Source organism: Dipodomys spectabilis, unplaced genomic scaffold (assembly GCF_019054845.1).
Source record: "Dipodomys spectabilis isolate Male_0828 unplaced genomic scaffold, ASM1905484v1 ptg000199l, whole genome shotgun sequence".
Taxonomy (NCBI): Eukaryota; Metazoa; Chordata; class Mammalia; order Rodentia; family Heteromyidae; genus Dipodomys; species Dipodomys spectabilis.
Genome location: NW_024870876.1, coordinates 1,791,071 through 1,818,985, shown reverse-complemented (window position 1 = coordinate 1,818,985; position 27,915 = coordinate 1,791,071). Strand labels below are relative to the sequence as shown.

The 27,915-nt window shown below is 37.0% G+C and overlaps 1 protein-coding gene across 1 annotated transcript in view; it reads left to right on the top strand.

The window, feature by feature from the left end:
• The window catches only part of Rp1 (RP1 axonemal microtubule associated), a 172,292-nt gene that overhangs the window by 69,827 nt on the left and 74,550 nt on the right, over positions 1 to 27,915 (top strand). Inside the window, exons 10-13 of the mRNA XM_042696149.1 lie at positions 51 to 82; positions 226 to 355; positions 23,710 to 23,801; positions 27,617 to 27,793. Of these exons, the coding sequence (XP_042552083.1) occupies positions 51 to 82; positions 226 to 355; positions 23,710 to 23,801; positions 27,617 to 27,793 (431 nt within the window). The remainder of the gene's footprint in view (positions 1 to 50; positions 83 to 225; positions 356 to 23,709; positions 23,802 to 27,616; positions 27,794 to 27,915) is intronic.

The following is a 27,915-nucleotide window of genomic DNA, read 5'->3' as shown; positions in this document are numbered from 1 at the left end:
AAAGCATGACTGTGGAAATTAATGATTCTCTCTTTGCTTCATCTTCTCAGGGCAGAAGCTAGAACTTAAGAGTAAAGAAACAGTAAGATTTTGCCTTGAACTTTAAATTATTTAGTTCAATATTGAAATAGCTATATTATGTGTTAAACAAAACTGTAATTTTGGTAAAGATAATTCTTAGTAGTATCTTTTCATAAGGCATGTTTGTTTTGCTTTTCTTTTTAGTGGGCTGCAGAGAGCTGGAAGTTTACAAAAGGAAACACTCTTCAGTTCTACAACAGGCTGACTGGAGGGTTTGTCCGTCTGCACCCGGATGGCACAGTTGATGCTATTGGAGAGAAGACAGACAAATATGGTAAAGCCAGTGGATCAAATATTTGTCACTTCAGTTCTGGGGGTTGAAAAGAGGAAGATTTCTAGGCATGGATTAATTTATAAATTTGCTTCTTTTTCATATGACTTTAAATCAGCATTAGGCCACTTAAGTAGTTCATTCTTGCCAATCAATGGGACCTCACTCATGCCACCTTCTTCTTCTCCTTCTCTTTCTCCTTCTCCTTTTCCTCCTCCTCCTCCTCCTCCTCCTTCTTCTTCTATTGTGATGGTGAGTTCAGAGGTGTTACAGTTACATAAGTAAAGTAATGAATACATTTCTTTTTGAGCAATGTTACCCCCTCCCTCATTTTCTACTGCTTGCCCTCCCCTCCAGCTTCCCTTCCCCAGGTTGTAAAGTTCATTTCCAACATAGTGTCTAGTGAGTATCACTGTTGCATTGGTTCACTCATTGTCCAACCATTTCTGTGAATTCCCCTTTCCTTCTTCAAGTCAGATAAACTTATATACAAGACAAAGGGTACCAAAATCACAAGCAGTGACCACAGGGAATAAACCAGAAGAGAAAAGAAAAGACAAAAGAAATAGCTGTGAATAGTGCACTACAGAGAGGAAAAGAAGAAAGACTAAATAATCCCTGTCCCACAAAAAAAACCTCTTTCCATATTGTGGAGATCATTTCGATTGGCATCATTTTGTGTGGTCATATGTACATACCTATTGGGCTATTGGGCTATTGTGACCCTAGGCATATACTAATTATAACAAATGAGGGAGACCATGGAGCTTATGTTTCTTTGGGTCTGGCTTACATCACTTAATATGATTTTTTTCCCAAGTCTTTCCATTTCCTTACAAATGGGGCAATGTCATTCTTTCTGATGGAAGCATAAAATTCCATTGTGTATATATACTACATTTTCTTGATCCATTCATCTACAGAGGGCATTTGAGTTGATTCCATATCTTGGCTATGGTAAATAATGCTGCAATAAACACAGTTGTGGTGGTAGCTTTAGTGTGGTATTGTTTGTGATTATTTGGCTAGATGCCCAGGAATGGGATTGCTGAATCGTAGGGCAGTTCCAACGAGAAACATCCATACTGCTTTCCAGACTGGTTGAACCAGTTTACATTCCATCAACAGTGGAGTAGCGTTCCCTTTGGGCCACATCCCTGCACACATCTGTTATTATTTGTTTTCTTAATAATGGCCATTCTAACTGCGGTGAGATGGAATCTCAATGTAGTTTTGATTTGCATTTTTTTATGGCTAGATATGTTGAACATTTCTTTCTTTCTTTTTTCTTTTTTTCGTCGGGCTTGAACTCTAGGTGCTGTCCCTGTGCTCTTCAGCTCAAGGTGAGCGCTCTACCGCTTGAGCCACAGCACCAGTTCTGGTTTTCTAGCAGTTTATTGGAGATAAGAGTCTCACAAACTTTCCTGCCCGGGCTGGCTTTGAACCATGATCCTCAGATCTCAGCCTCCTGAGTAGCTAGGATTACAGGCATGAGCCACCCACTGGCGCCCGGCTATGTTGAACATTTCTTCCTGTTTTTATTGGCAATTCTTGTTCCCACTCCAGAAATCTTTTTAGTTCTTTAGCCTACTTATTAATGGGGTGGTTCTTTCTTTGAGGATGTGTTTTTGGGGGGTTTAATTTTTGAGCTCTAAGTATATTTTAGATATGAGGCCCTTGTCTGTTGTATAGCTATAGAAGATATTCTCCCAATCTGTGCGCTTTCTATTTACCTTGCTATCTATTTCCTTTTTTGCCATTCAGAAGCTCTGAAGTTTAATGCAATCACATTTATCCAGCCTTTCTTGGATTAATTGTGTATGCAGATCTTTATTTAGGAAGTTTCAACCTGTGCCAAGGATCCCTAATGTATCCACTATCCCTTCCTGTAATATTTTTAGGGTCTCTGCTTTTACCTTGAGGTCTTTGATCCATTTGGAGTTGATTTTGGTGGAGGGTGATCTATAAGATCTTACTTCAGTTTCCCTCACTAGTATAACCAATTTTACCAGCACCGTTTGTTGAAGAGGCTGTCTTTCTTCCATCTGATGATTTTGGCTCCCTTATCAAAGATTAGGTGGCCATAGTCTGTGGGATCATGTCTGGGTCTTCAATTCTATTCCATTGGTCCTCAGGCCTGTTCATGTGCCAGTACCAAGCTGTTTTTATAACTACAGCTTTATAATAGAATTTGAAATTTGGTATTGATATTCCTCCAGCACTGTTTTTCCTACTAAGGATTGTTTTTTACTATTTGGGGTCTTCTTTTATTTCATATGAATTTTTTAATTGCTTCTTCTATTTCATTAAAGAATGTTGTTGAGATATTGATGGGTATTGCATCGAATTTGTAGGTAGTGTTGGGCAGTATTGCCATTTTCATGATGTTAATCCTCCCAATCCAAAAGCATGGGAGATTTTTCCAGTTTCTTAGTTCTGCTTTAATTTCCTTTTTCACGTTTTTAAAGTTTTCATCATAGAGGTCCTTTGCTTCTTTTGTTAATTTCTACGTTTTATTTTTTTGAGGTTATTACAAAATGAATTGCTTTTCTGATTTCAGTCTTGATCTTCTCATTGTTGGGACACAGAAAAGCTACTGATTTTTGTGGGTTAATTTTATACCCTGCTACTTTACCAAAGTTTTGGATTAGCTTAAGTAGTTGGGATAGGATTCTATGGGGGTCTTTAAATACAGGATCACATCATCTGCAAAGAGGGAGAGTTTTACTTCTTCTTTCCCTATTTGAATCCCCTTTATGTTTTTCTCTTGCCATTTTTTCTCTGGCTAGGAATTCCAATAATATATTGAAGAGGAGTGGAGAAAGCAGACATCCTTATCTCATTCATGATTTTAGAGGAAATGTTTCAAACTTTTCACCATTAAGTATAATACTACTGTATGTTTGTCATATATAGCCTTTATTATATTAAGGAATGTTCCATGAATTCCTAGTTTCTCCAGAGCTTTCATCATAAAGGAGTGTTGGATCTGCATCTATTTTTTTTGGGTCAGATTTGTTAAGGGTCTGTCAGTTTTGTTAAGTTTTTCAAAGAACTAACTCTTCATTTTGTTGATCTTTGCTATGGTTTTTGTGGATGCTAATTTATTTAATTCTAATTTTAATTATTTGTTTCTGTCTATTGGATTGGGGTTTGCCCTGTTGCTCTTTTTTGAAGGAGCTTAAGGTGCATCATTTAATTGTTGGTTTGAGATTTCTCCAATTTGTTGATGTAGCCATTCAGAACTAAAAATTTTCCTCTTAGTACTGTCTTTCCTGTGTCTTAAAGGAGCTGGTATTTTGAGTGTTATTTTTGTTAAATATCATGAATGTTTGATTTTCCTTTCTGATCTCTTCACTGACCCACTGGTGATTAAACAAAGTGTTCAGTTTCCATATGTTACAGAATTTTCTATGGTGGCTTTTGGTGTGAGCTATTATTTTATTCCATTGTGAGCTGAGAGAACACAGGGAGTAATTTCAACATTTCTGAATTTGTACAGATTTGCTTTGTGCCCTAAAATGTCATCTGTTTTGGAGAACGCTCCATATGTTTCCAAGAAGAATGTATATTCTGATAGTGATGGGTAAAATATTCTGTAGAGTTCTGTTAAGTCTAGTTGGTCTATGCAGATTTTTTTAATTTTTGAGTTTTCTTTGTTCAGTTTTTGCTAGGTTAATCTATCTAGAGGTGACATTGGTATGTTAAAGTCATCAGAAATCAATGTGTTTGGATCTAAGTGATCTAAATGTGAATTTGGGTGCTCTGGCATTTGGTGTACAGATATTTAGAATTATCATATCCTCCTGTAGGAAAGATCCTATGTATGTAATATCCTAAGTATGTAATATCCTTCTGTATCCTCACTGATTTTAATTTGAAGTCTATTGCCCTTTATTAGCATGCAATGTTCTCTGTATCTCTTCTTACTGATTTTAATTTGAAGACTGTTGCCTGTTTATTTTGAGTGGGAGTTTAGATTACTGGTGTTTCTATGGCCTGATCTGCCCAATTGGAAACAATAGCACAGACCTTAGAGGTTCAAAATCATAGATAGGTATTTTCAGCCTACCTCTCCATTTGGATTCAAAAGCAAAGCCAATACCACCACAGTACACAATTTTAAGACAAAAACCAATCCCAAGCCCTGTAATTGCACCAATCTAGAGGTTCACAGTCATAGGTATTTCCTGATCTATCTTTCCTTTTCTTTGTTATGGGAAGGATATTATGGTTCAGGAGTAGGGATTATATATAGTTGTAATCAATGAACAAATGTGTCATGAACTTTAAAGCAATCTGAACATTAGCATGGTGAGCCACTTTGACATAGTCTAAATGGATACAGATAAAGTCTAGCTCAAAGACAAACAACTAGGGATCAATGAAAATGAAGATGGAGTGAAGGACCAGAAATAAAGGAAAACAGGTTGAGATGAAATTAGAAGAAAGATTAAGAGTAGAAGGAGGAGAAAATAAGAATAGAGTAATATAGAGAAGGAAATGAATATAAGGAAGAAACTAAGACCTAAATTCAGAGAAAAAAAAGAAAGAAATTTAAAAATTTATATATTTATAAAGTAATAATACTAAAATAAAAATACTAAGATTGAGAAATAGAAAATTAAGTAATCAAAATATAGCCTGTATTAAGTATGCATATAATTAAGGAGGAAGCTTAGTAATCACCATAGACTGTGTATATAGGAATGAACAGAACAGCAATGAAGAAGGAAAGGAATTGGAAAAAAGGAAAAAATAAATATAGAAAAAAATTAAAATTAGAATTAGAAAAAAATCTTCAATTTATTTGAGGGAGTTTGTGTTTCCCGTATGCCCACTATCCTGTCTCTTGATGGATCCTTTGGTTTCCTTGCAGTAGTCAGTTTTCCTTGTGGCTCAGGGGCTTCTCAAATCACTTTAAGTGGCAGGAAAAATGTCCTGCCTTACAAATTTTGGAATTTTTGTATCCTACTCCCAGACTAAGCAAGAGAGGGGATCCACTTTGTGTATAATGCAGGAAGGAGGTTATTCAGTTCTGTAGGTTGGAGTCTCTGCAGGTGAGCTTGAGTGTGAGTGGGATTGTGGTGTCTGGAATCAGTGGCTTTTCCCAGAGGGGCTAGCTTCTAAGACTATTTTGGCCCAGCCTGTAGCTGCTCTTGGCTTTTATAGCCTATCCAGTTTTTTTTCCTTTTTTTTTTTCAGTGAAATTTTACAGACTTTTGGGTTTTTAATTCCTGCACCAGGAAAGCTGCAAATTTAGCTGCCATATGACTGGAATGTCTGTGTTTGCTGCAGAGGGGCAGTAAAGTTGTCCCTCCCTGGGAGGAGCTCCTTCTGGGTGGGGCAGCCTTCCTCTGGGTAGAGCTGTATCTCACTGGTCAGATTCCTTTGCCTCATTGAGAAATGGTGCTGCACTTGCTGCTTTGCAAGCCTGTGTTACCTGCTAGCCTCTTTGGCTAGCTCTATGTCAGTATCGAACTTGGCATTCTTCTCAGGTGGGCAGAGGCTTTTGTTCCAGAAGCTGTCCTCTGGGCTGGAGTGAAGATGGATTTTGTGGGGTACTCACACATTGCTTTGGAGTTTTGGACTCTGCGATGTGATGAGTTTTCTCATGTCCATCTGATGTGGCCAGCAGGATGTGGATTTTTGCTTTCAGTCATCCAGTTCATGTTGAAGGTGAGTGAAAAGCTGTGCACATTCTGTCTCTGGTGTTGCCTTTGCCTGGCTCTCTCTGGCTGCCTTTGTGCAGTTGCAGCTATAGCTGCTGATGTGTACTCGGATCTGTCTTCTTAAGTAGGCTTCCTGTAATTTTCCTCTCTGGCAAAAGTCTTTGTACAATTATGTCTCACTTGGTGTGACTCTCTAGGTGCAGACTATTCAGTAAAATTCTAAAGCTCTGATTTCTAAGATAATTGTATGGGTTCCCTGTGGACCCTTCATCATCTTCCTCTGATCTACCCTCCTATAATCTTAGTTACTCAGGAGGTTGAGACCTGAGAATCTCCATTCAAAGCCTAAGCAGACAAATTCAGGAGACTCTTAACTTCAGTTAACCAGCAAAGAGCCAGAACTGAGTAGGAGAGAGTGAGGGAAGGGGTGACATTGTCCCAAAAGAAATGTGCTCATTATCTGACTTATGTAACTGTAACACCTTTGTACATCACGTTTATAATGAGAATTTTTAAAACCAGAATTGGAAGTATGGTTTAAGTGGAAGAGCACCAGCGATGAGTAACAAAAAATAAGATTTGCATCTTCTGCCTTCCCTTCTTGTATTAATCTTCTTGGAATACAAGCTCTGGTTCCATGAGGAAGCCCTAGAGAACATATGACACAAATACATGACAAAACCAGAAGCTTTTAGCTTTCATTTTTCTAGAATATTCATACATTAGTCCTGTAATGCAGAAAGCAGAATGAACAGCATTAAAAATGCAGATGCAGGAAAGTGAATAATTTTTCTCAGTGCGACTGACAAGTAATCATAATGATGACTTGCAGGATTATTACCTAATGTTGAGCTCAGTGTCCCATCAGTTCACACTAATGAATGAATTTTCATATGTCTAGAAAGTGTTGTGATGAATGCTGACTAGTGGACATCTTTTCAGAAAATTATTTTAAGAATATATCTCTGAGATATAATTTATAATTTACTTATAATTTTCTCCACAGAACAATATTATGTTCTCATATAAGCCAGTCCTTCTGTTCATTTATTAAGCCAGTTGCGAATGTAGCTATTTTCATAGTCATTAAGTTAGAATCTTGGATTCCTGAGTGCTGTTGAACTTATCTTGGTAATATTGGACCTAAAAGCAGACACATAGCATGAGAAATTCTTTCTACTTTACTCTTTTTTATTTTTGTACCAGTCCTGGGGCTTGAACTCAGGGCCTGGACACTGCCTCTGAGCTTCTTCTGCTCAAAGCTAGTGCTCTACCATTTGAGTTACAGCTCCACATCTAGCTTTACTGTGGGTGTAGTTTATTGGAGATAAGAGTTTTATGGACTTTCTTGCCTGGGTTGGCTTTGACACATGATCCTCAGATTTCAGTCTTATGAGTAACTAGGATTACAGGTGTGAGCCACCAGTGTCCAGCTTCTTCTGCCCTCTTTGGGGGGGATACTATAACTGAAAGGAAGGTCTGGACAACTGTAGCTTTTAAGATTTTTAACCCTAAAACTCAGTTGCTATTTTTATTCAGGTTTTAACACCAAACCTCAAGGGATATTTTCTTTTAAATAAGTTTTTTATTGTGAAAATACTCTACAGAGGAGTTACAATCACATGAGCAATGTAATGAGTAAATTTCTTATCAAGCATTGTTGCCTCCTCCTTTGTTTTTCCCCTATCATCCGTTCCCATTCCCTCCCCATCTCCCCAAAAACTACATCCCCCCCCTGCCCCCTGCACCTAAATTGGAAAGTTCGTTTTTCCACATAAGGTCTTGTACATCTCATTGTTGCAATGGGTCAGTGTATCACTTTTTAAACAATTTGTTTTTTCCCTTCTGCTCCCCAAATTATACCAACATCAAATACAGTGAAAACAGGTGTTATGCCATGGGGGAGGGACATACAAAGCAACAACAAAAAGAAATCACGTGGTACATTGTAAATACGTTAGAAACAATAACAAGAAAGAAAAAAACCGCTTGTGTCCTTATCTTGGGGTTCATTTCACCTAACATCAACTTATCTGAGCTTTTCTGCTTGTCTCAGACAAATGCTAGTTATTTCAAATAAGGGAAACCATGGGACCTATGTTTCTTTGGGCCTGGCTTACTTCATTTAATATAATTTTTTCCAAGTCTTTCCATTTCCTAACAGATGGGCAATGTGATTTTTTTCTGACAGAATTCTATTGTGTATATATACCACATTTTTCTTGATCCATTCATCTACTGAGGGGCATCTGGGTTGGTTCCATATCTTAGCTATGACAAATAATGCTGCAATAAACATAGTTGTGCTGGTAGCTTTAGTATGATCTTGTTTGTGATCATTTGGGTAAATGCCCGAAAGTGGGATTGCTGGGTCCTAGGGGAACTCTATGTGGAGTCTTTTGAGGAACCTCCATACTACTTTCCAAAGTGGTTGAACAAGTTTACATCCCACCAACAATGTAGTAAGGTTCACTTCTGTCCACATCCCCTCCAGCATCTGTTGTTATTAGATTTCTTGATTGTAGCCATTCTAACTGGGGTGAGGTAGTATCTCAATATTTTTATTTTCTTTTGTTTTGTTTTTAGGAGAAAAGGGGATTTTATTTTATGAATTTAATTTGATCTTATACTTTTACCTGGACATGCACTCAGGTCTTGAATATTGACCCATGGCATTTCTTTTTTTTTTTTAATAAGATTTTTATTGTGAAAATACTGTACAGAAGGGTTACAATTACCTGCACAAGGTAATGAGTACATTTCTTATCAAGCATTGTTGCCTCCCTCAATGTTGTCTTGATTTGCATTTCTTTTATGGCTAGGGAGGTTGAGCATTTCTTCATGTGTCTATTGGCCATCCTTCTTTCCTCTTCAGAGAAGTTCCTCTGTAAGTCTTTAGCCCACTTATTTATTGGGCAGTTGTTTCTTTGAGGATTTGTTGTTGGGGGATTTAATTTTTTGATATCCAGGTATATTTTAGATATGAGACCCTTGTCCCTTGTATGGCTAGTGAAGATCTTCTCCCAATCCGTGGGCTTTCTATTGATCTTGCTAGCTATGTCCTTTGCCATGCAGAAATCCTGCAGTTTCATGCAATCCCATTTGTCCAAACTTTCTTTGATTTGTTGTGTTTCTGGGTCGCTATTAAGAAAATTTTGGCCTGTGCCAAGGAAACCTAGGGTTTCTCCTATTCTTTCCTGTAATATTTTCATGGAGTCTGCTTTTATTTTGAGGTCTTTGATCCATTTGAAGTTGATTCTGGTGCAGGGTGATATATAAGGATCTAGCTTTAGTTTTCTACAAGTAGTTAACCAATTTTGCCAGCACCATTTACTGAAGAGGCTGTCTTTCTTCCATTCTATTCTTTTAGCTCCCTTATTGAAGATTACATGGCTATAGGTCTGTAGGTTCATTTCTGGGTTTTCAATTCTATTCCATTGGTCCTGAGGTCTGTTCTTATGCCAGTACCAAGCTGTTTTGATTACTATGGCTTTATAGTAGAGTTTGAAATTTGGTATTGATATTCCTCCAGCAGTGTTCTTTCCGTTGAGGAGCGTTTTTGCTATTCGGGGTCTTTTATTGTTCCATATGAATTTTTGGATTGCCTCTTCTATTTCCTTGAAGAATGAGGTTGGAATTTTGATAGGTATCGCGTTGAATTTGTAGATAGCCTTGGGAAGTATTGCCATTTTCACGATGTTAATCTTTCCAATCCAGGAGCATGGGAGGTTTTGCCATTTTCTAAGTTTTGTTTTGATTTCCTTTTTCAGGTTTTTAAAGTTTTCATCATAGAGGTCCTTTAGTTCTTTCATTAAGTTAATTCCTAGGTATTTTATTTTTTTGTGGGGCTATTACAAATGGAGTTGCTTTTCTGATTTCAGCTGCGCTCTTCTCATTGTTGGCATACAGAAAAGCTATTGATTTTTGAGGATTAATTTTATACCTTGCTACTTTGCCAAAGTTTTGAATCAGCTTGAGTAATTTGGGAGTAGACTCCATGGGATTCTTTAAATACTAGATCATGTCATCTGCAAAGAGGGAGAGTTTTACTTCATCTTTCCCTATTTGGATCCCCTTTATGTTTACATTTGGTCTTATTGCTGTAGCTAGACATTCTAATATGAAATTGAAGAGAAGTGGAGAGAGTGGACATCCTAATCTTGTTCCAGAGTTTAGAGGAAATGACCTTAGTTTTTCACCATTAAGTATAATGCTGGCTGTAGGTTTATCATATACAGCCTTCATTATATTGAGGAATGTTCCATGGATCCCTAACTTTTCCAGAGCCTTCATCATAAAGGGATGTTAGATCTTGTCAAAAGCTTTTTCTGCATCTCTTGAGAAAATCATGTGGTTCTTATCCTTGCTCTTACTGATGTGATAAATTATGTTAATTGATTTTCATGTATTGAACCAGGTTTGCATCCCTGAAATGAATCCTGTTTGATTGTGGTGTATAATTTTTTGGATGAATTATTGAAGTCAATTGGCCAAAATTTTGTTGAGAAGTTTTGCATCGATGTTCATCAAAGAAATGGGACTATAAGTCTCTTTCTTTGATGAGTGCCTGCCTGGTTTTGGGATGAGGGTTATGATGGCCTCATAGAAAGAGTTTGGTAGTGAACTTTCTCTTTCAATTTTATTGAAGAGTTGGAGGAGTATTGGTGTGAGTTCTGCTTTGAAGGCTTTGTAGAATTCCACTGTAAATCCATCCGGTCCGGGCTTTTGTTAGATGGGAGGGTTCTTATTGCTGTTTTTGTTTCAATGCTTGATATTGGCCTGTTAAGTCGATTTAACTCATCTTGGTTTAGTTTTGGCATGTCAATATTTGCTAGGAAATCGTCCATTTCTCCCAGGTTCTCAAATTTGTTAGCATAAAGGTTTGAGAAGTATTCCCTTATAATGTTCTGAATCTTGGTTGTTTCTGTGGTGATGTTTGCATTCTCATCTCTGAGTTTGTTTATTTGAGTGTGTTCTCTTCTTTTTCTGATAAGATTTGCTAAGGGTCTGTCAATTTTGTTAATTTTTTCCAAGAACCAACTTTTTGTTTTGTTGATTCTTTCTATGGTTTTTTTTGACTCTAACTCATTTAATTCTGATTTAATTTTAATTATTCCTGAAAGGATTAAGCATACATTTAAAATATTGTCAATATCACCCAACTGGGAATTAATAATATATCATTGGCCTCTGCCTTCTGGATTATTTCTGTATGGTTTATGTACATAGTTGTACTGGGTTTTAATAGTATGTTTTTATTTTCTAATTTGGGAGTGTTTATTTGATGATCTATATGATGATATATATGTTTCTACAGGAAAGATAATAATGCAGCTGGGAAGGTGGCTCAGTGGTAGAGTGCTTGCCTTGATTGCATGAGGCCTTGGATTTGATTCCTCAGCATCACAAAAGCAGAAAAAACTGGAAGTGGTCCTATGGCTCAAGTGGTAGAGCGCTAGCCTTGTGCTGAAAAGCTGAGGGACAGAGCCCAGGCCTAGAGTTCAAGCTCCAAAATGAACACACAAAAAAAGGAAAGTTAATAATATTAAATTTATTTTATTTATTTTTATTATCCTCAAGTAATGTGATTTCAATTTAACATGTGAGTTTTGAGTTTAGGAGTACAATGCATCTTGATTAAAGTCACCCTTTCATCATTCTCCCCCATCCCTCCCAACCCCACTCATCCCCTCAACTTTTTTTTTTTTGTTGTTGGCTGTTGAACTCAGGGCTTGGGCACTATCCCTCAGCTCTTCAGCTCAAGGCAAGCGCTCTACCGCTTGAGCCACAATGCCACTTCTGGTTTTCTAGTGCTTTATTGGAGATAAGAGTCTCACGGACTTTCCTGCCTGGGCTGGCTTTGAACCGTGATCCTCAGATCTCAGCCTCCTGAGTAGCTAGGATTACAGGCGTGAGCCACCAGCCCCCGGCCCCCTCAACTTTCTTAGTTCCATTTTTCACATGTGTATATTGAATATTATGACTGCATTTGCCTACCCTTCTGCTTTCCATTTATCTATGCCACTTCCCTTGAGCTCATTCCCTCCCCTTGCCAAACACATGTTCCAGCTTCCAGCTTCCTGGAAACTGTATTCTTTAATGTGTAGGTTTTTAAAACATGCTTATAAGCTGGGCACCTGAGGCTCACACCTGTAATCCTACCTACTCAGGAGGCTGAGATCTGAGGATTGCAGTTCAAAGCCAGCCCAGGAAGGAACATTCGTGAGACTCTTATCTCCAGTTAACCACCAGAAAACCGGAAGTGGCACTGTGGCTCAAGTAGTAGACCGCTAGCCTTGAGCCTGGTGCCCAGACCCAGAGTTCAAACCCCTCTACCAACAAAAAACAAAACAAGCAACAGAAACAAAAAAAACCATATAAATAGGACTGATATTTTCCAAAGGAAGATTCTAATTCTTCTCCCTTGAGTACAGGATGGACTTAGTGACTTCCCTCTATCAAATAGCGTATGGGAGAAATGACTTTCAAGAGTACACCAAAGAAGGTATTACAAGACATGATTATTAAAAAGGGACTGTATTGGGAGACAAGTTTTTGTGAGGGGAGGGGAAAGCAATATATGGTGTTCCTCAAAGCACATTACATATTGCATAAAAATAACATAATGAAACTCAATGAAACTGTTAAAATGGAGGAAGGCAGAAGGATGGGGCTTCAGAATGAATAGTCTAGATAGGGTGACATTGATCAAAGTACATACTATCTTGTGTATGGAAATATCACAGTGAAACTCTTTTGTGAAAGTAATTATGCTAACAACTTAAAAGAGCATTATAGATTATTCCTGTCATTCTCTCTTGGATCACTCACTCTGTGGGACTCCAAATGTAATGTCATAAAGAGATGCAAGCACCTTTTAAAAGGCTGGAGGGTAAGGAACTCACAGGGCTTCTTGCCTATATCGATGCGAGTGACTCATTTCTCTAGAGGGTCTTCTGGCCTCAGTCAAGCCTTCAGATAGCTACAACCAGCAACTTGATTGAACCCCATGAGATCTCCTGGACCAAAGACACCTAGAAAAGTTACTTCCAAACCCCTGACCTTCAGAAACTGTAGGTTAATAAATTCTTGTTTTGAAGTGTGAAATTTTAGAGTAATAGATCATTAACTGATTAATTCCTACATTGTTTTTTTCTGAAAGATAGATTCTTACCCTGTTTCTTTTTCTGGACACTAGCATGAACTCCACCTTCATACTCAGTAAAGGATAAGAATGAAAGGACAGTGATCTGGTCTGCACCTAATTTGGGTCCCCAGCTTCATTCTTTGTGCCACTGTTCCATGTCTCCATTTTGCACTGTTGCAATAGGAAGGTCCATGATATTGTCTGCAATGTTAAAATTGATGCCTCATTAATGACCATGGATACACTTCATAAAATGTTCCCTGTATAGAGCAGTGCAAGGATTAGGAAAAGGTAAAAATAATGAACCACATCCTTTCATGATTAAAAAATTAAGAATAGATAGTAGTGTCTTCTAAATGGTAAAGAACATTTATGGAAAACTTCAAAGCTATGGTTATCGTTAGTGATGAGACTGAATCTTTACCCCTAAATATGAACCAAGATAAAAATGCTTGTTTATACAATTTATTTTTAGTATTTTACTGAATATTCTAGCAAGAAAAAAATGAATCCAAGTTGAAAAATGAAGTAAAATTTTATTACAGATAACTGGATCTTATATATAGAAAATCGCCAAGGATTTATACCAAAATAATATTACATCTAACAAGTCAAATCACAAAAGCTGTAGGAAATGAGATCAATGCCAAAAATCATTTGTATAAGTCTATTTATAATAGCACCAATTTCTTGGGAATAAATTCATCCAAGAAGTAGGATTTGTATGCTGAGAACAAGAACACATTTTGGAAGAAAGAACACTTAGGAAGGGAAAGACATCCATGTTTATGGTACTGGAAATCTCAGTATTATTAAGATGGCAGTACTTCTCAAAGTGATTTAAAGATTCAGTCCAACTATCATTAAAATTCTGATACTCCTTTATGAAGAAATGGAAAAGCTGCTTCTATGTTTTAAAAGAAATTTCAAGGAATCTTTTTTTTTTTCTTGTCAGTCTTGGGGCCTGAACTCTGGGCGTGGACGCTGTCCCTCAGTTCTTCAGCTCAAGGCTAGCGCTCTACCACTTGAGCCACAGCACCACTTCTGGCTTTTTCTGCTTATGTGGTGCTGAGGAATCGAACATAGGGCCTCACGTATGCAAGGCAAGCATTCTACCACTGAGCCACCTTATTGACAAAGAACATATTTGTAAAATTTACATTTGGGTTTAAAAAAGCAACACAAAAGCAATAATAATCACAATAATGTGGTTTTGGTATAGGGATAGAATAAAATTGAAATGATCTACAGTTTTTCAATAAGAGTGCCAAGACTATCCAGTAAGGAAGAATAGTGTTCTTCAACTAATGGTGCTGGGCCATCTGGATATCCAAATGCGAAAGAATGATGTTGGATCCTTGCCTCAGAATGGGCCCATGACTGAAATGTAAGAACTAAAACTAAGTCTGAGAAAGAAACATACGTGTAAGTTGCATGTCCTTGAAAGAGTCACCATTTTGTTTGAAATGCAAGCAGCAGAAAAATAAATGGAACACTATAGAATAAAAAAATCACTTCAAATCAAAGGATAATTTTGAAAGATTCTAGGACAATCTACAAAAGTAAGAAAATATGTTTGCAAATCAGACCTGGTAAGAGTATAGAATTCAGAATATATTAAAAGCTCTTATGACTGAATAATGAAAGACAACCCAATTAAAAAATTAACTAGGAGGTTGTGTAGACAGTGATCCAAAAGAAGAATAAAAATGGGCAACAAACATGAAAAGCTGTTCAGCCATTACAGAAATATAAATCAAAGCCAAAGTGATATACTACTTCTCATCTGGTTACAAAAACATAGAGGAAAATATCAAGTATTGATGAGGATACAGAGAAATTAGAATTATTGTGTACTACTTGTTTGAATGTACAAATGATTCAGTGGCTTTGAAAAATAATTTTAGGGGCTCCTTAAAAAGTTAACAGAATCATTTTGTGATCTAACTATTCTATACTAGGAATATACCTTAGAGAATTGAAAACAAAAGTGTATATAAAAATGTTCATAGAAGGACTATTCACCATAGCTCCAAATGGAAACAACTCAAATGCATATCAATGAATCAATACATAAACAAAAGTTTTAACAATACAAATGAACAAAAATTCAATAAAATTGAATAAAAGTGAAAAAATGAAGTACTGCTACAACATGGACTATTAAAACTTTGTGCTGTATGAATGAAGCTAGACATAAAAAGTCACATAAAACAAATTACACCTTTGTGAAGTATTCTGAAGAAGTAAATTTGTAGAAAGTAAAATGTTTGCTGAGTATGGAGTAGGAATAGGGATCAACTTCTTAGTGGGTTCCTTTGGGTGATTAAAAGGTTTTCAAACGAGGTTGGACATCGTTTTTCCTACTTCAATTCTAGCACTCAAGAGGCTGAGATAGGATGACCACAAATAATGAGGCAAGGCATACATCATGATATGTTGCCTCAGAAAAAATTCTGGAGCTAGATAGCGGTGCTTTGGTTTTTTCCTCATTTTTTGTACCATTCTAACCTCTCTGAATATCTGTAATCACTCATCATCATGATTTAATTTTATGAACCTCCTTAGTTAATTAATGCATTCTTTAAAATGCATTTTATTAGTTAGACAAAAATAAATTAGAGATGGATCATGCAAAAAGATTCCCATTTGGAGTGGACTGTTGATCTAACTTCCAAACCTTCTACATTAAAAATATTACTTTAAATATTTAGTGAAATCCATTAAAAAGGTAGGTATCCTGTGCACCTTACTCTTAAATAAATGTGGTTGACTAAGTATTTAATTGAAAAAAAGGTAGAGTTTGGAAATTGCATTTCTTAATGTAGGGCAAAAATTCAGTATAATAAGATGGGTAATTTTATATTAAAAGTTGAGATGTGGGAACCCTAAATTACTGGATAGCCACAGAAATCCTCTTTTATTTGGTATATATTGGCTAGGCTTAAAGTGTTGAGTTAATACAAAATGAGCCATATTTGAATTAGGGAAGGAAAGGACAACAACAGAATGGTGAGACAAAGAACAGATGAAATAACTATGAACACAAGACAACATGTTGGAAATGATCTGTACAACTTGGGGTTGGGGAGGATGTGGGGAGGGAAAGCAGGAGAAAAATAAGGGAATAGGTAACAAGTTTGACAAGACATGTACTTGTTACCTTACTTATGTAACTGTAACCCTTCTGAACATCACCTTGATAATTAAAAAATTAGCCATGTTTATTAGAAAAGAAAGAAGTTCAGTTTAGAAATCAAATTTGGTTATTATAAAATCATTCTATAAATACCAATATAGTGAATTACATACTTTGTATACCTTCATATTATATAAATATATGTATGATTATGTAGTTTGTAGACCACATACATATTTAAAACTCACTTCAACTCATTAGGAATTGAAATGAGTTATGGCTCAAAAGCTCATTTTATTTACAGGGACCTTATAGATACAATAGAATTTTATTTATCAGAAAGAATAATATTATGTTATTTGATTAAAAATGAATGGACCTGGAGAAACTCAAACTGAATGAAGTGAGCCAGCCTCACAAAGACAAAGAGAAACCAAGTGCACATGTTTTCTCTCATACATGGAAGTTATTCCTAAAACATACACATATTTGAAAAGACACTTAGGGCCATATGCATTTAAAGATGGTCAAGCCAACTACAGGATGGTATGTATAGAAGTGAGAGTCCATGATGCCTTTGAGCAATTATGAGGCACTGCAACAACATGAATACCAGGAAGCTGAAACATATCTTGACTGAGGAAATCCAATAGGAGTGGGAGAGATGAATATGATGGGAAAATAGTCACAATACCCAATTTGCATATGTGAAAACTGCAAAAGGAAATTTGAGATGGATGTAGTTGGGATAAATATGGATGGGATAACTTTGTTCAAAAGGCATTGTACACATAAATGGACTGTACACATAAATGAACACGTTAAATTGAAACCCCTTTGTACAGCTGTCTGAAGGGAACAATAAAAATGGGCAATTTGTGAACAATGAAGCAAATCACCTTTGAAGAGAAATTTACCTGAAATCAAATGGATGTAAGTGCAAAAATATACCCATGAAGAATAAAGGATATACATTTATTATATTATGGTTTTTCAAATATTCTAAAAGAGACACTTTGTCTTTTGATAAATCATGAACATTTAATTGAAAGATGGAAATATATATTACTAAAATGCATTTAAATTGCTTTTAAACTGTACATTATTTCTAATTTTTTTGTACTTTTTATTGTAAAAATGCTGTATAGAGAGAGGGGTTACAGTTACATGAGCAAGGTAATGAGTATATTTCCTATTGAGCATTGTTTCCCCCCCTACCATCCCTTCCCTTCCACTTCCACAACAAATCCTTTCCATCAACCCCCTGACCCCCTCCTACTGCCAAAGTTGTAAAGTTCATTTTCAACATAGTGTTTTGTACATCTCATCGTTACAATGGGTCAAACTGTATCCTTTTTTAAGCATTTTGTTTTTCTTGTCCTCTCTGCAAATTAGAGAAGTGTATATACAAGATGCAGGGCACTGAAATCAAATACAGTGAAAACAGGGGTTATACTGTGGAGGAGGAACGTACAAAGAAACAAAAAAAACACATGGTACATTATAAATACGCTAGAAACAATAGCAAGAAAGAAAAAAATATATTTGTGTCCCTATCTTGGGGTTCATTTTGCTTAACATCATCTTATCTGGTCATATGTACCTAGCTTTTGACCTTTTCTGCTTGTCCTACACATGTACTAGTTATTGCAAATAAGGGAAACCATGGGACCTATGTTTTTTGGGCCTGGCTTTCCAAGTCTTTCCGTTTCCTAACAAATGGGGCAATGCCATTCTTTCTGATGGAGGCATAGAATTCCATTGTGTACATGTACCACATTTTCTTGATCCATTCATCTACTGAGGGACATCTGGGTTGGTTCCATATCTTAGCTATGATAAATAATGCTGCAATAAACATAGTTGTGCTGGTATCCTTAGTATGGCTTTGTTTGTGATCATTTGGGTAAATGCCCCAAAGTGGGGTTGCTGGGTCATAGGGGAGCTTATCTATATAGAGTCTTTTGAGGAACCTCCATACTACTTTCCAAAGTGGTTGAACAAGTTTACACTCCTACCATCAATGCAGTAAGGTTGCCTTTTATCCACATCCCCTCCAGCATCTGTTGTTATTAGATTACTTGATTATAGCCATTCTAACTGGGGTGAGGTGGTAATTCAATGTTGTTTTAATCAAAACAACAATGCTAATCAGCATTTCTTTTATGGCTAGAGAGGTTGAGCATTTTTTCATATGTCTATTAGCCATTCTGATTTCCTCTTCAGATAAGTTTCTCTTTAGCCCAGTTGTTTATCGGGCAGTTGTTTCTTTGAGGATTTGTTGTTGGGGGATTTAGTTTTTTGAGTTCCAAGTATATTTTAGATATGAGACCCTTTTCCATTGTATGGTTAATGAAGATCCTCTCCCAATCCATGGGCTTTCTATTGATCTTTCTAGGTATGTCCTTTCGATTGGCCAAAATTTTGTTGAGAAGTTTTGTATCGATGTTCAAAGAAATGGATCTATAGTTCTCTTTTGTTGATGAGTCCCTGCCTGGTTATGGGATGAGCATTATAATGGCTTCATAGAAAGGGTTTGGTAGTGAACTTTCTCTTTCAATTTCATTGAATAGTTAGAGGAGAATTGGTGTGAGTTCTGCTTTGAAGACCTTGTAGAATTCCACTGTAAATCCATCCAGTCTTGGGCTTTCCTTAGATGGGAGGTCTCTTATTGCTGTTTCTATTTCAGTGCTTGATATGGGCCTATTGAGTTGGTTTAACTTATATTGCTTTAGTTTTGGCATGGCATATTTGCTAGGAAATTGCCATTTCTTTCAGGTTCTCAAATTTGTAATCATAAAGGTTTGAGAAGTATTCCCTTATAATGTTCTGAATCTTGGTTGTTTCTGTGGTGATGTTTCCATTCTTATCTCTGAGTTTGTTTATTTGGGTGTATTCTCTTTTTTCTGATAAGATTTGCTAAGGGTCTGTCAATTTTGTTAATTTTTTCAAGGAACCAACTTTTTGTTTTGTTGATTCTTTCTATGGTTTTTCTGGATTGTAATTCATTCAATTCTGATTTAATTTTAATTATTTCTTTCTGTCAACTGGATTGGAGTTTTAACTTGCTGCTCTTTTTTCAAAGAGGTTCAGATGTCTCATTAAATTTTGGTTTTAGATCTCTCCAATTTGTTGATGTAGGAGCTCAGAGCTATAAACTTGCCTCTGAGTACTGCCTTTGCTGTGTCTCAGAGGAGCTGCTAATTTGTGTGTTCATGTTTGTTGAATATCATGAACATTTGAATTTCCTTCCTAATCCTCTCCATGACCCACTGGTGGTTCAACAGTGTGTTTTTCAGCCTCCATGTGTTACAGGCGTTTCTTTGGTGGCTTTTGGTGTTGAGTTCTAATTTTATTCCCCTGTGGTCTAAGAGAATGAAAGGCATAATATCATTGTTTCTGAATTTGGTCAAGTTTACTGTGTAACCTAAAATGTGGTGTATTTTGGAAAATGTTCTATGTTTTGCTGAGAAGATTGTGCATCTAATTCTGCTGTGTGGAATATTGTGTGGATTTCTGCTTTCTAGTTGGCCTATGCAGTTGTTTAGATCTGCAGTTTCTCTGTTGATTTTTTGCTGAGTTGATCTATCTAGTGGGGCTAGTGCTGTGTAAAAGCCCCAATAATTAATGCCTTTGGATCTATGTGAAGTTTGAGGGAAAGTAGTGTTTCCTGGATAAATTTGGGTGCTCCGTTGTTTGGTGAATAGTTATTTAAAATTGTAATATCCTCCTGAGGAGAGATCCCTTAATTAGTAGGTAGCGACCTTCTTTATCTCTTCTCAAATTTTAATTTGAAGTCTATTTTATCTGATATTAGGATTGCAATGCTTACCTGTTTATGGGGGCCATTTGCTTGGTAGATTTTATTCCAGCCTTTTACTTTCAGAAAATGTTTTTATGAGCAAGGTGTGACTCTTGAAGGCAGCAGATAGAAGGATCTTGCTTTTCAATTCAAGTAGAGAGTCTATGTCGCTTAATTGGAGAGTTAAGTCCTTTAATATTGAGAGATAGGAGTCAGAGATGTTTGATAGTTCCTGCCATGTTATCCACCCTCTTGGGGGCTGTGACAACTGGGCTTTTTCTATGGTTCTTAGATTCTCAGATTGGGTGCAGTTTCTTGGCCTTCGTTGTTGGTTTTCTATGTGTAGGACATCTTTCAGTATCTTTTGTAGGGCTGGTTTGGTGGAGATATATTGTTTCAGTTTCTCTTTGCTATGGAAGGTTTTTATTTGATCTGTTATGAAGGAGAGTTTATGAAGGAGAGTTTAGCTGGGTATAGTATTCTTGGTTGATAGTTGTTTGTCTTTAGGGTGTGGCATACATCATTCCAGGCTCTTCTTGCTTTGATTATCTCTGCTGAGAAATCTGAGGTTATTCTAATTGGTTTCCCTTTATAGGTGATTGATCTTTTCTCCTTGACAGCTTTAGGGATCCTTTCCATGGTCTGAATTGATCCTGTGAGGATTATAATGTGATGGTGGGATGTCCTATTCTGGTCTGGTCTATTTGGGGTTCTAAAAGCTTCTTGTATCTGAATAGGCCTATCATTTTTCATGTTTTGGAAGTTCTCTGCTAGAATCCTGTTAAATAAATTTCCTAGACTGTTCACTAAAATCTCTAGGTGCTCCTCTCTGCCCATTATCCTCAGATTAGGCCTTCTAGTGGTGTCTTCTAAATGTTGAATACATCTATCATATTTCTTGGATTTGCATTGGATATTTGTCTGTTCTTTCTCTATAATATCTAGGCTGTCTTCAGTCCCCCAGATTTGATCTTCTGCATGGTCTAACCTACTGTCAAGACTTTCTACTTTGTTTTTTTATATCCTTTCCTTCTAATTGGTCGGCTTTGATGGCTTCAAATTCTTTGTTGGAGCTTTGTTTTAGATCTTTTATGAACTTCTTTTCTTCCTTAATTTGGTTTTCAGTGTTCATTCTCAAATCCCTTACTTGATTCGTTATGTTTTCATTGGACTCCCTTTCCTTCTGATGGGCTCCATTCAACATTCCCTTTCTGGCCTCCCTGGATTCCTTCAGCTGTCTGTTTATGGATTCTATGAATGCCTCCATTGATCTTTGTCTATTCTCATTCCATTCATGCAATTCCTATATTCTCTCTGATTAGCTTCATCATGCTCACACAATACCTGTATTACTCTCTGTTCTCAGCCTGCTCACGTAATTCCTGTATCAATCTTTGATTCATTTCTTCACACTCACAAGACTCCTGTATTAATTTTTGTTTAGATGCGTTATTCTCGTGAAGTTCCTATATTTATCTTTGGTTAGCCTTGTCTTTCTTACTATCATGCTCACACTGAGTCCTTTGCAGTCTTTCAATCTTTTAATTCAGCATGTTTACCAGTAGTGTTTGTAGAGCTTTTTGGGAACTCTCTTGTGGATTTTTCATTTACTGTTCTGTCACCTGATTATCATGAGTGGGAGTTGAGATACCTGGACTTGCCATTTTTCTTGCATTTCTTTGGCTTTTTCTACCAATTTGGTATGAAAGTAACACCAATTTTGTGCTAGAACATTATTTTAAGGCAAGCATCAACCAGAGTCATGTAGTTGCACAGATTGAATGACATAGTCAAAATGGCTGCAATACAACTATTTCAACAGATATAATCTAATTCAACATCAAACAATTATGGATTAATGAGCTAAGAATGTCAAAGAGGGATTCAGCAGACCAGAAATTAATAGGTTTAGGGAGAATTGTGGGGGAAAATAGGATTACAGGAATGTGGAGAGGTAAAGGAAAGAGTGAATTTCACCATTCCCTCATTTCAGAGAGGAAACGGATATAATAGAATGAAAGAGGAGAGAGATAAAGAAACAAGAAAAAAATGAAAAAACAAAAATTTAAATGTAAAAAAATGAAACATTTAAAAATTATGTAAGTATAAAGAAATAGTACTGATAGAAGAAATGTACAGAATGAGAGGAGAGAGATAAAAAGGAAAAATGAAAAAATAAAGAATAAAAACTTTTAAAATGTAATACTTAAAAATTATATAAGTATAAAGAAATAATACTACTATTAAAAGAGTTAAGCCTAAGAGATTGTGAATTGAGTAATCAATTTCTGAATTAAGTATGCACACAATGAAGGATAAGGTCTAATTGATGACGGCTATATATCTGGAGATGAGCAGAACAGCAATTAAGTCGTGCAAAAAAAAAAGGACCAAAAGGTTAAAAGAGATTTTCAAAAACAAAAACAACACACACACACACACAAAACTAAAGTAAAAAATGTGAAAAAAATAGAAAACAATTTTTTAAAAAATTAAAAAAAAATTAGGTAGAGAATAGAGTTCTTTGATTTTTCTTTTTTGCGGGGGGGGGGGGGGGGGGCGGTGTAGGATCTTGTATCTCCCCTGTGTCTGTAACCAGTCTCTTGGTAGAGTCTCTGGTTTGCGTTTGGTTTTTGGTTTTCCTGTGACTTGATTGGTTTCTTAAGTCAGTTTGCTTGAGCAGGCAGAAAGCTCTGCCTTACCCTGGACTTTGTGATCCTCCTCCCAAGCTAGTTCAGTGGGAGGGAGATGGCTTTTTCTTCAAGCTTGGAGCTTCTTTGATGAGGCTAGGTTCTGGGTAGGGTTGGAGCCTATCAAGCAATCAGTAGCTTTTCCCTGAAGGGCTATCTCCTGAGACACAAAGCCCTGCCTGGAGCCATTCTCAGGATTTATGTTTACTGCAGTGAGGGGCAGCCTCTGGCTCTGTTTACCCAGTGAAGAAAGTCACTCCTCTGGGGGTGGAGCTTCTCTGCCTGGGAAGGGCAACTTTCCCCTGGGTGTGAGTAGTGCAGGTCAGGTTCCTATGACCTGTTGAATGGCCCCTATTGTTTTCTTGCAAGGCCTGAGTTGGAGCTAGCTGTTAGGACCAGGCCTTTGTCAGTATCAAAGATGGAGTTCTCTGGTGGTGGTGGAGGGGCTACCTTCCCACCCCTGCTCAGTGAGAAGGAGTGAGGATGTCTTGGGGTTACGCCAGTTTCTTGTTTTCTGAGCCTTCCATGGTCTGCAATCAGCAGGATGAAGATTTCTGCTCCTTGTCAGTTCTTGCTGGTGGTGAGTAGAATCTATTAACACACTACATCTGGTGCTTTTGTCCCGGGCTCTTTCTGTTGATATGGTAGCCACGGCAGCAGCCACTGCTACCACCGTGGACACTGGCAAGTGCTCACATCTGTCTCCTTAACCAAGCTGTCTGGATTTTTCCTTTCTGGACAAACTCTCTGTACTGTGATGGCACATTTAGTGTGCTTCTCTAGCCTAGGACTGTTCACTGGAACACTAAAACTGCTTTCTATATGAGAGTTTGTTTAGCCTCCAGCTTCTCCTCTGCCATCTTCCTTCAGACTCCCATTATTTCTAATTCTTAAAAATGTTTTCTAGGTCTTTTTGATGTTATCTTCAACAAGGGGAATATATGTATTTTTCGAAGTCATGAGATGAGGCATCTTTCTCTAGCTCTTGACAACGGATTTGTCACTGGAATGGTAAGTAGAATTCTTCCTCCCTCCCTTTTCCTCCTCTTCCTTTTTTTCTTCCTCCTCCTCCTGTTTATTATTATCATCATCATCATCTTTCTATATGTGTGTGTGAGATAGCATCTCACTGTACTTCACAGGTTGCCTTCAATCACTTGATCCTTCTGTGTCTCGGGGTTACAGATAGGTGCCACTAGACTTAGCAGTACTATATTTTATCTGTCATAGGGAAGTATTATTGTGCCTATATTGAGTTTTTTTTGAGTAGGATACTTTGATGAGATTAATAAATTATATTTTCCTTGCACTTTCTACATTTTTTTGTTAGCTTCACTGAAATTTAAGATACAAATGCATAAATGGTTCAAGATTTTAACAATGGAAATTTAAACTAGAAAAAGTAGACCAATTCTCTGATAACAATGAAACATTTTTAATAAAGTTTGAAAAGGAAACTACCTGACATGACCATGTTCCCTTTAGGGACCATATTGTTAGGGGGGAAGGAATAATTTTGCGTAATTATGCTTTATGTTACTTAATATAGGTTTGAAACATAGTTTTTAAAATAAACATTATATTTCAAATATAAACATGTTTTAGTATGCACTGTTCTAAATATTGACATGTATTATAATATTTAATACTCAATCTGTCCTGTGAGAGAATTCATCATTATTGCTCTTTATCTGAAGAAGAACATGAAAAATTGAAGTGTCACAGAGTAGCAAGTGTAGAGGCAGTAATATAATTCAGGCAATCTGACTTGTACTATAGCTTTCTAATAAAACATTATACAATAGTACATAATAACTCTAATTCATTTAATTTAAGAAAGGAAATAGTTATTGAAAGAAGTACTTATGTTATTTGTAAATACAGGTTAAGTAATTAATTAAATATTCTCCAAGAAGTTGTTTCTCATCTGCGGTGGACTTAAAACACTAGTGTACACTGTGCTTTTCATTATGAAGATCATGCTTAAGACACAAGACTGTAGTATGTGAATCTACTCAGTGAATCAACAGTTGAAGTAATATCTCATCACTATTCTTTACTAAAATCAATTCTAAGCCTCCCACTAGGTAACCCTATGTTGGTGGTAGAGTCCTTTTACTTACTATGAAACTTAATTTCTCACACAAGACTTCACCTGGTATGGATGTGAGAATACCTAGTGACAGTTTTTATAGTTTTGATCTACATTAGTTGCAATGATATACTAATTGAACCTTAGATGGTTTCTTTCTCCCTCCCCCCTCTTGCTCTTTCCTTCTTGTATTAAAGATTGAACTCAGGACCTCATTCTTGCTAAGCAAGCATTCTACCACTTGAGTCATAACATAGTCCTTTTGCTTATAGTTGTTCTCTAGATAGCACCTTGTGCTTTTCCCAGACCAGCCTTGGATCATGATCCTTCACCTTTGCCTCTGGAATAGTGGAATTTCAGGCAGGATCCAGCATGCTCAGTCCTTAGATAGTTTCTTAAATATGACCAGCTATGTTACTACCTGCTCTACTAGGTCAGTTGAACTTTTCTGAGATTACTAGGTAGTCTTTGTTCTGGTCACTCAAGTCCACCAGTGAGCTCTGGTCCCTCCTTGGAACACTGAGGGAAGATGGGACATGTCCTCCAACACTGTAGCAGGTATGTGTTCTTGGGAATGAGACAGTAACCATTTTGAAAGGGCTTCTTTGAGAACCCAGTGATAAGAGGCAGGTGCAGGTTGGCAGCATAGAGGGCAATTTGCTATAGAGCTTGTATTTAAATTGTTTATAAAAGGCTTGGAAAGCAAGTACAACCCCCCCCCCCAAAAAAAAAAAACAAAACAAAACAAAAAAAAACAACCCTTTAAGCTGTGAAGTCCACATCCAGGAAACCAGATGCTGCAAAAGCCTGTGGACAGCTATACCAGGAGACAATGGCTTGGGATTACCAGCCAAGCCAGAGCAGAGGCCACAGGAAGCACCAGGATGCCCCCAAGAAACCTAGTACAGGCATTGAATGTGCCACCAGGGTACAGCGACTCAAAAAGTCTGGCACATCTTGCCATTTTATAGAGGTAGCCAAGCCACTCCTGGTGGTTAAATAGCCTTAGACTCCTACTGAGCCAAATAATAGAGGCATCAGCCTCATCTTAACCTCAGGCCTGTCCTCCATATAAAGCCTTCTGAGGGAAGCAACATGGTCACACCTACACCTAAAATGATTGCAACTTACAGGGAAATTCATAATTGCTGTGTATAAGTCTGTTTGTCTTTGTTCCTGTATTGGTTCTACTGTTTGTTTTCTGTGTTGTAGTTAAACTCTAGTTTTCTGTCTTTTGTAAATCAGAAAAATCTTTTAATTTCTGCTGTTAATCTCTGCCATATAACCTTGGAGTTTGCTTTGCTCCCTTCCTTTTAACTGAAAAACCATTACCTATCTTTTAGTCTTCTCTTTCAAGTCATAATTTTATCCCTTTCCCCATAACCCTCATCATGTACATTCCCTTACATTTATGAGAGAAAATCTTATTCATGCTCTTTTTCTACCACCTCATAATCTAACTAAGTACTTAAATACTAGACTACCTAAGTAGCATTTATTCATTGTTTTGTTTTATTTTTTGCTTTTGGCTGTTTTATTTTTGCCTGTTTGCCTTTTTTACTTTTTTAGTGTTATGTATTTTTATCTCTGCTCGCGCGTGCGCACACACACACACACACACACACACACACACACACACACACACAAATTACTAGTAACATCATCTCTACTGTGCCTTAACATGACACAACTTTAGGGTTTTTTTTCTGCTTACCTTATTACACTTTCCTATTAACCTTTCATAAAGCTTAAATCCCTCCTGTTCCCATTCTATTTAACCTTTATACCTAGAATTATTGTGACAGGACTTTCCTCTCTATCTTCTTCCTACTTCCCGGGTAAGAGATGTCTTTCTAGACTATGAAGATACACCTTAGGTAATACACCTTAGAACCCAACAGAAACAAGATTGTGGTTTATCACAGCTTTGAAACTCCATACAGTGAAGGAGAAATGACAATTGTTTTAAGCATGGAAATTAACTAATTTCCATCTAAGACCCACTTTCACAATCCATACACCATCACTCCACTGTCACCCCATCTTAATGAAGCTACAATAAACCACCAACCAAGATTATTCAGGAGACTAACCTACACAAATCCTGAACCACAGAACCCAGTGTGCCAGGGGTTGCTCAGTGTTTCTGCCAGCCTGCAGATATTCTTGCCAGTCTGCACTAAGCTGTGGAAGTGCTGTGGATTTGTGATTGCTTAAGTGAAATTGTTTTGTTTGCTGTTTTCCTCTTTTAGAAGCTTACAATTTATTACTGCTTACAATTTACCTGATATCTTCTCTTGGCTGGATTTCCTGCTAATGCCTCATACCTCTAATTGATCAGAGCAAGCTCTGACTTTTCTTTGTTACTACTCTACCATCTTCCCAGAATCCCTCAAGGCATTTTTATTATTTATTTGCTTATTTATTTACACTTAACAAAACAGTTTATGAATAACAACGCATCTTGATCAGTGTCTTCCCATTCAATATTCTTACGCATACCTCCCAACTCTCCTCTTTCCTCACTTTTCTTAATTTTAGTACATTGAATTCTTGACTACATTCTCCTTAACTTCTCCTTTTTATTTGTCTACTCCTCTCCCCTTGGTCCCCACATTACCCCTTGCAAGTACTGGTTTCCTGGTGCTTATTTTGTCAAGCTTTGACTTTGCTTAAGACAGTTGAATTTTTTTTTTCTGGTAACTTACCCATTTTCTTTTAGGCTGGCAGAGGTACCCCTACTGAGCTGCGAGTGATTTATCAACACAGCCGCTGTGCACTTCTTGAGTCAGCGCTGGTGCCTGGACACACACTAGTTTTTGATCGCCAAGGCAGAAGAGCTGAAGATTCAGCAGCAGGCTATGCCGACCTTTCAAAAGAATTTGTGATTCTTGTCAAGGTGAACTTTAGGAAAGTCATCTAAGTTTATGCTTCTAAGTAGTTCCTTTGGTTTGTCTTATTGAAGAAAACTTGATTTGAACCATGATTTGAGCCATACTGCTACAGTCAAATCTCTTTCCA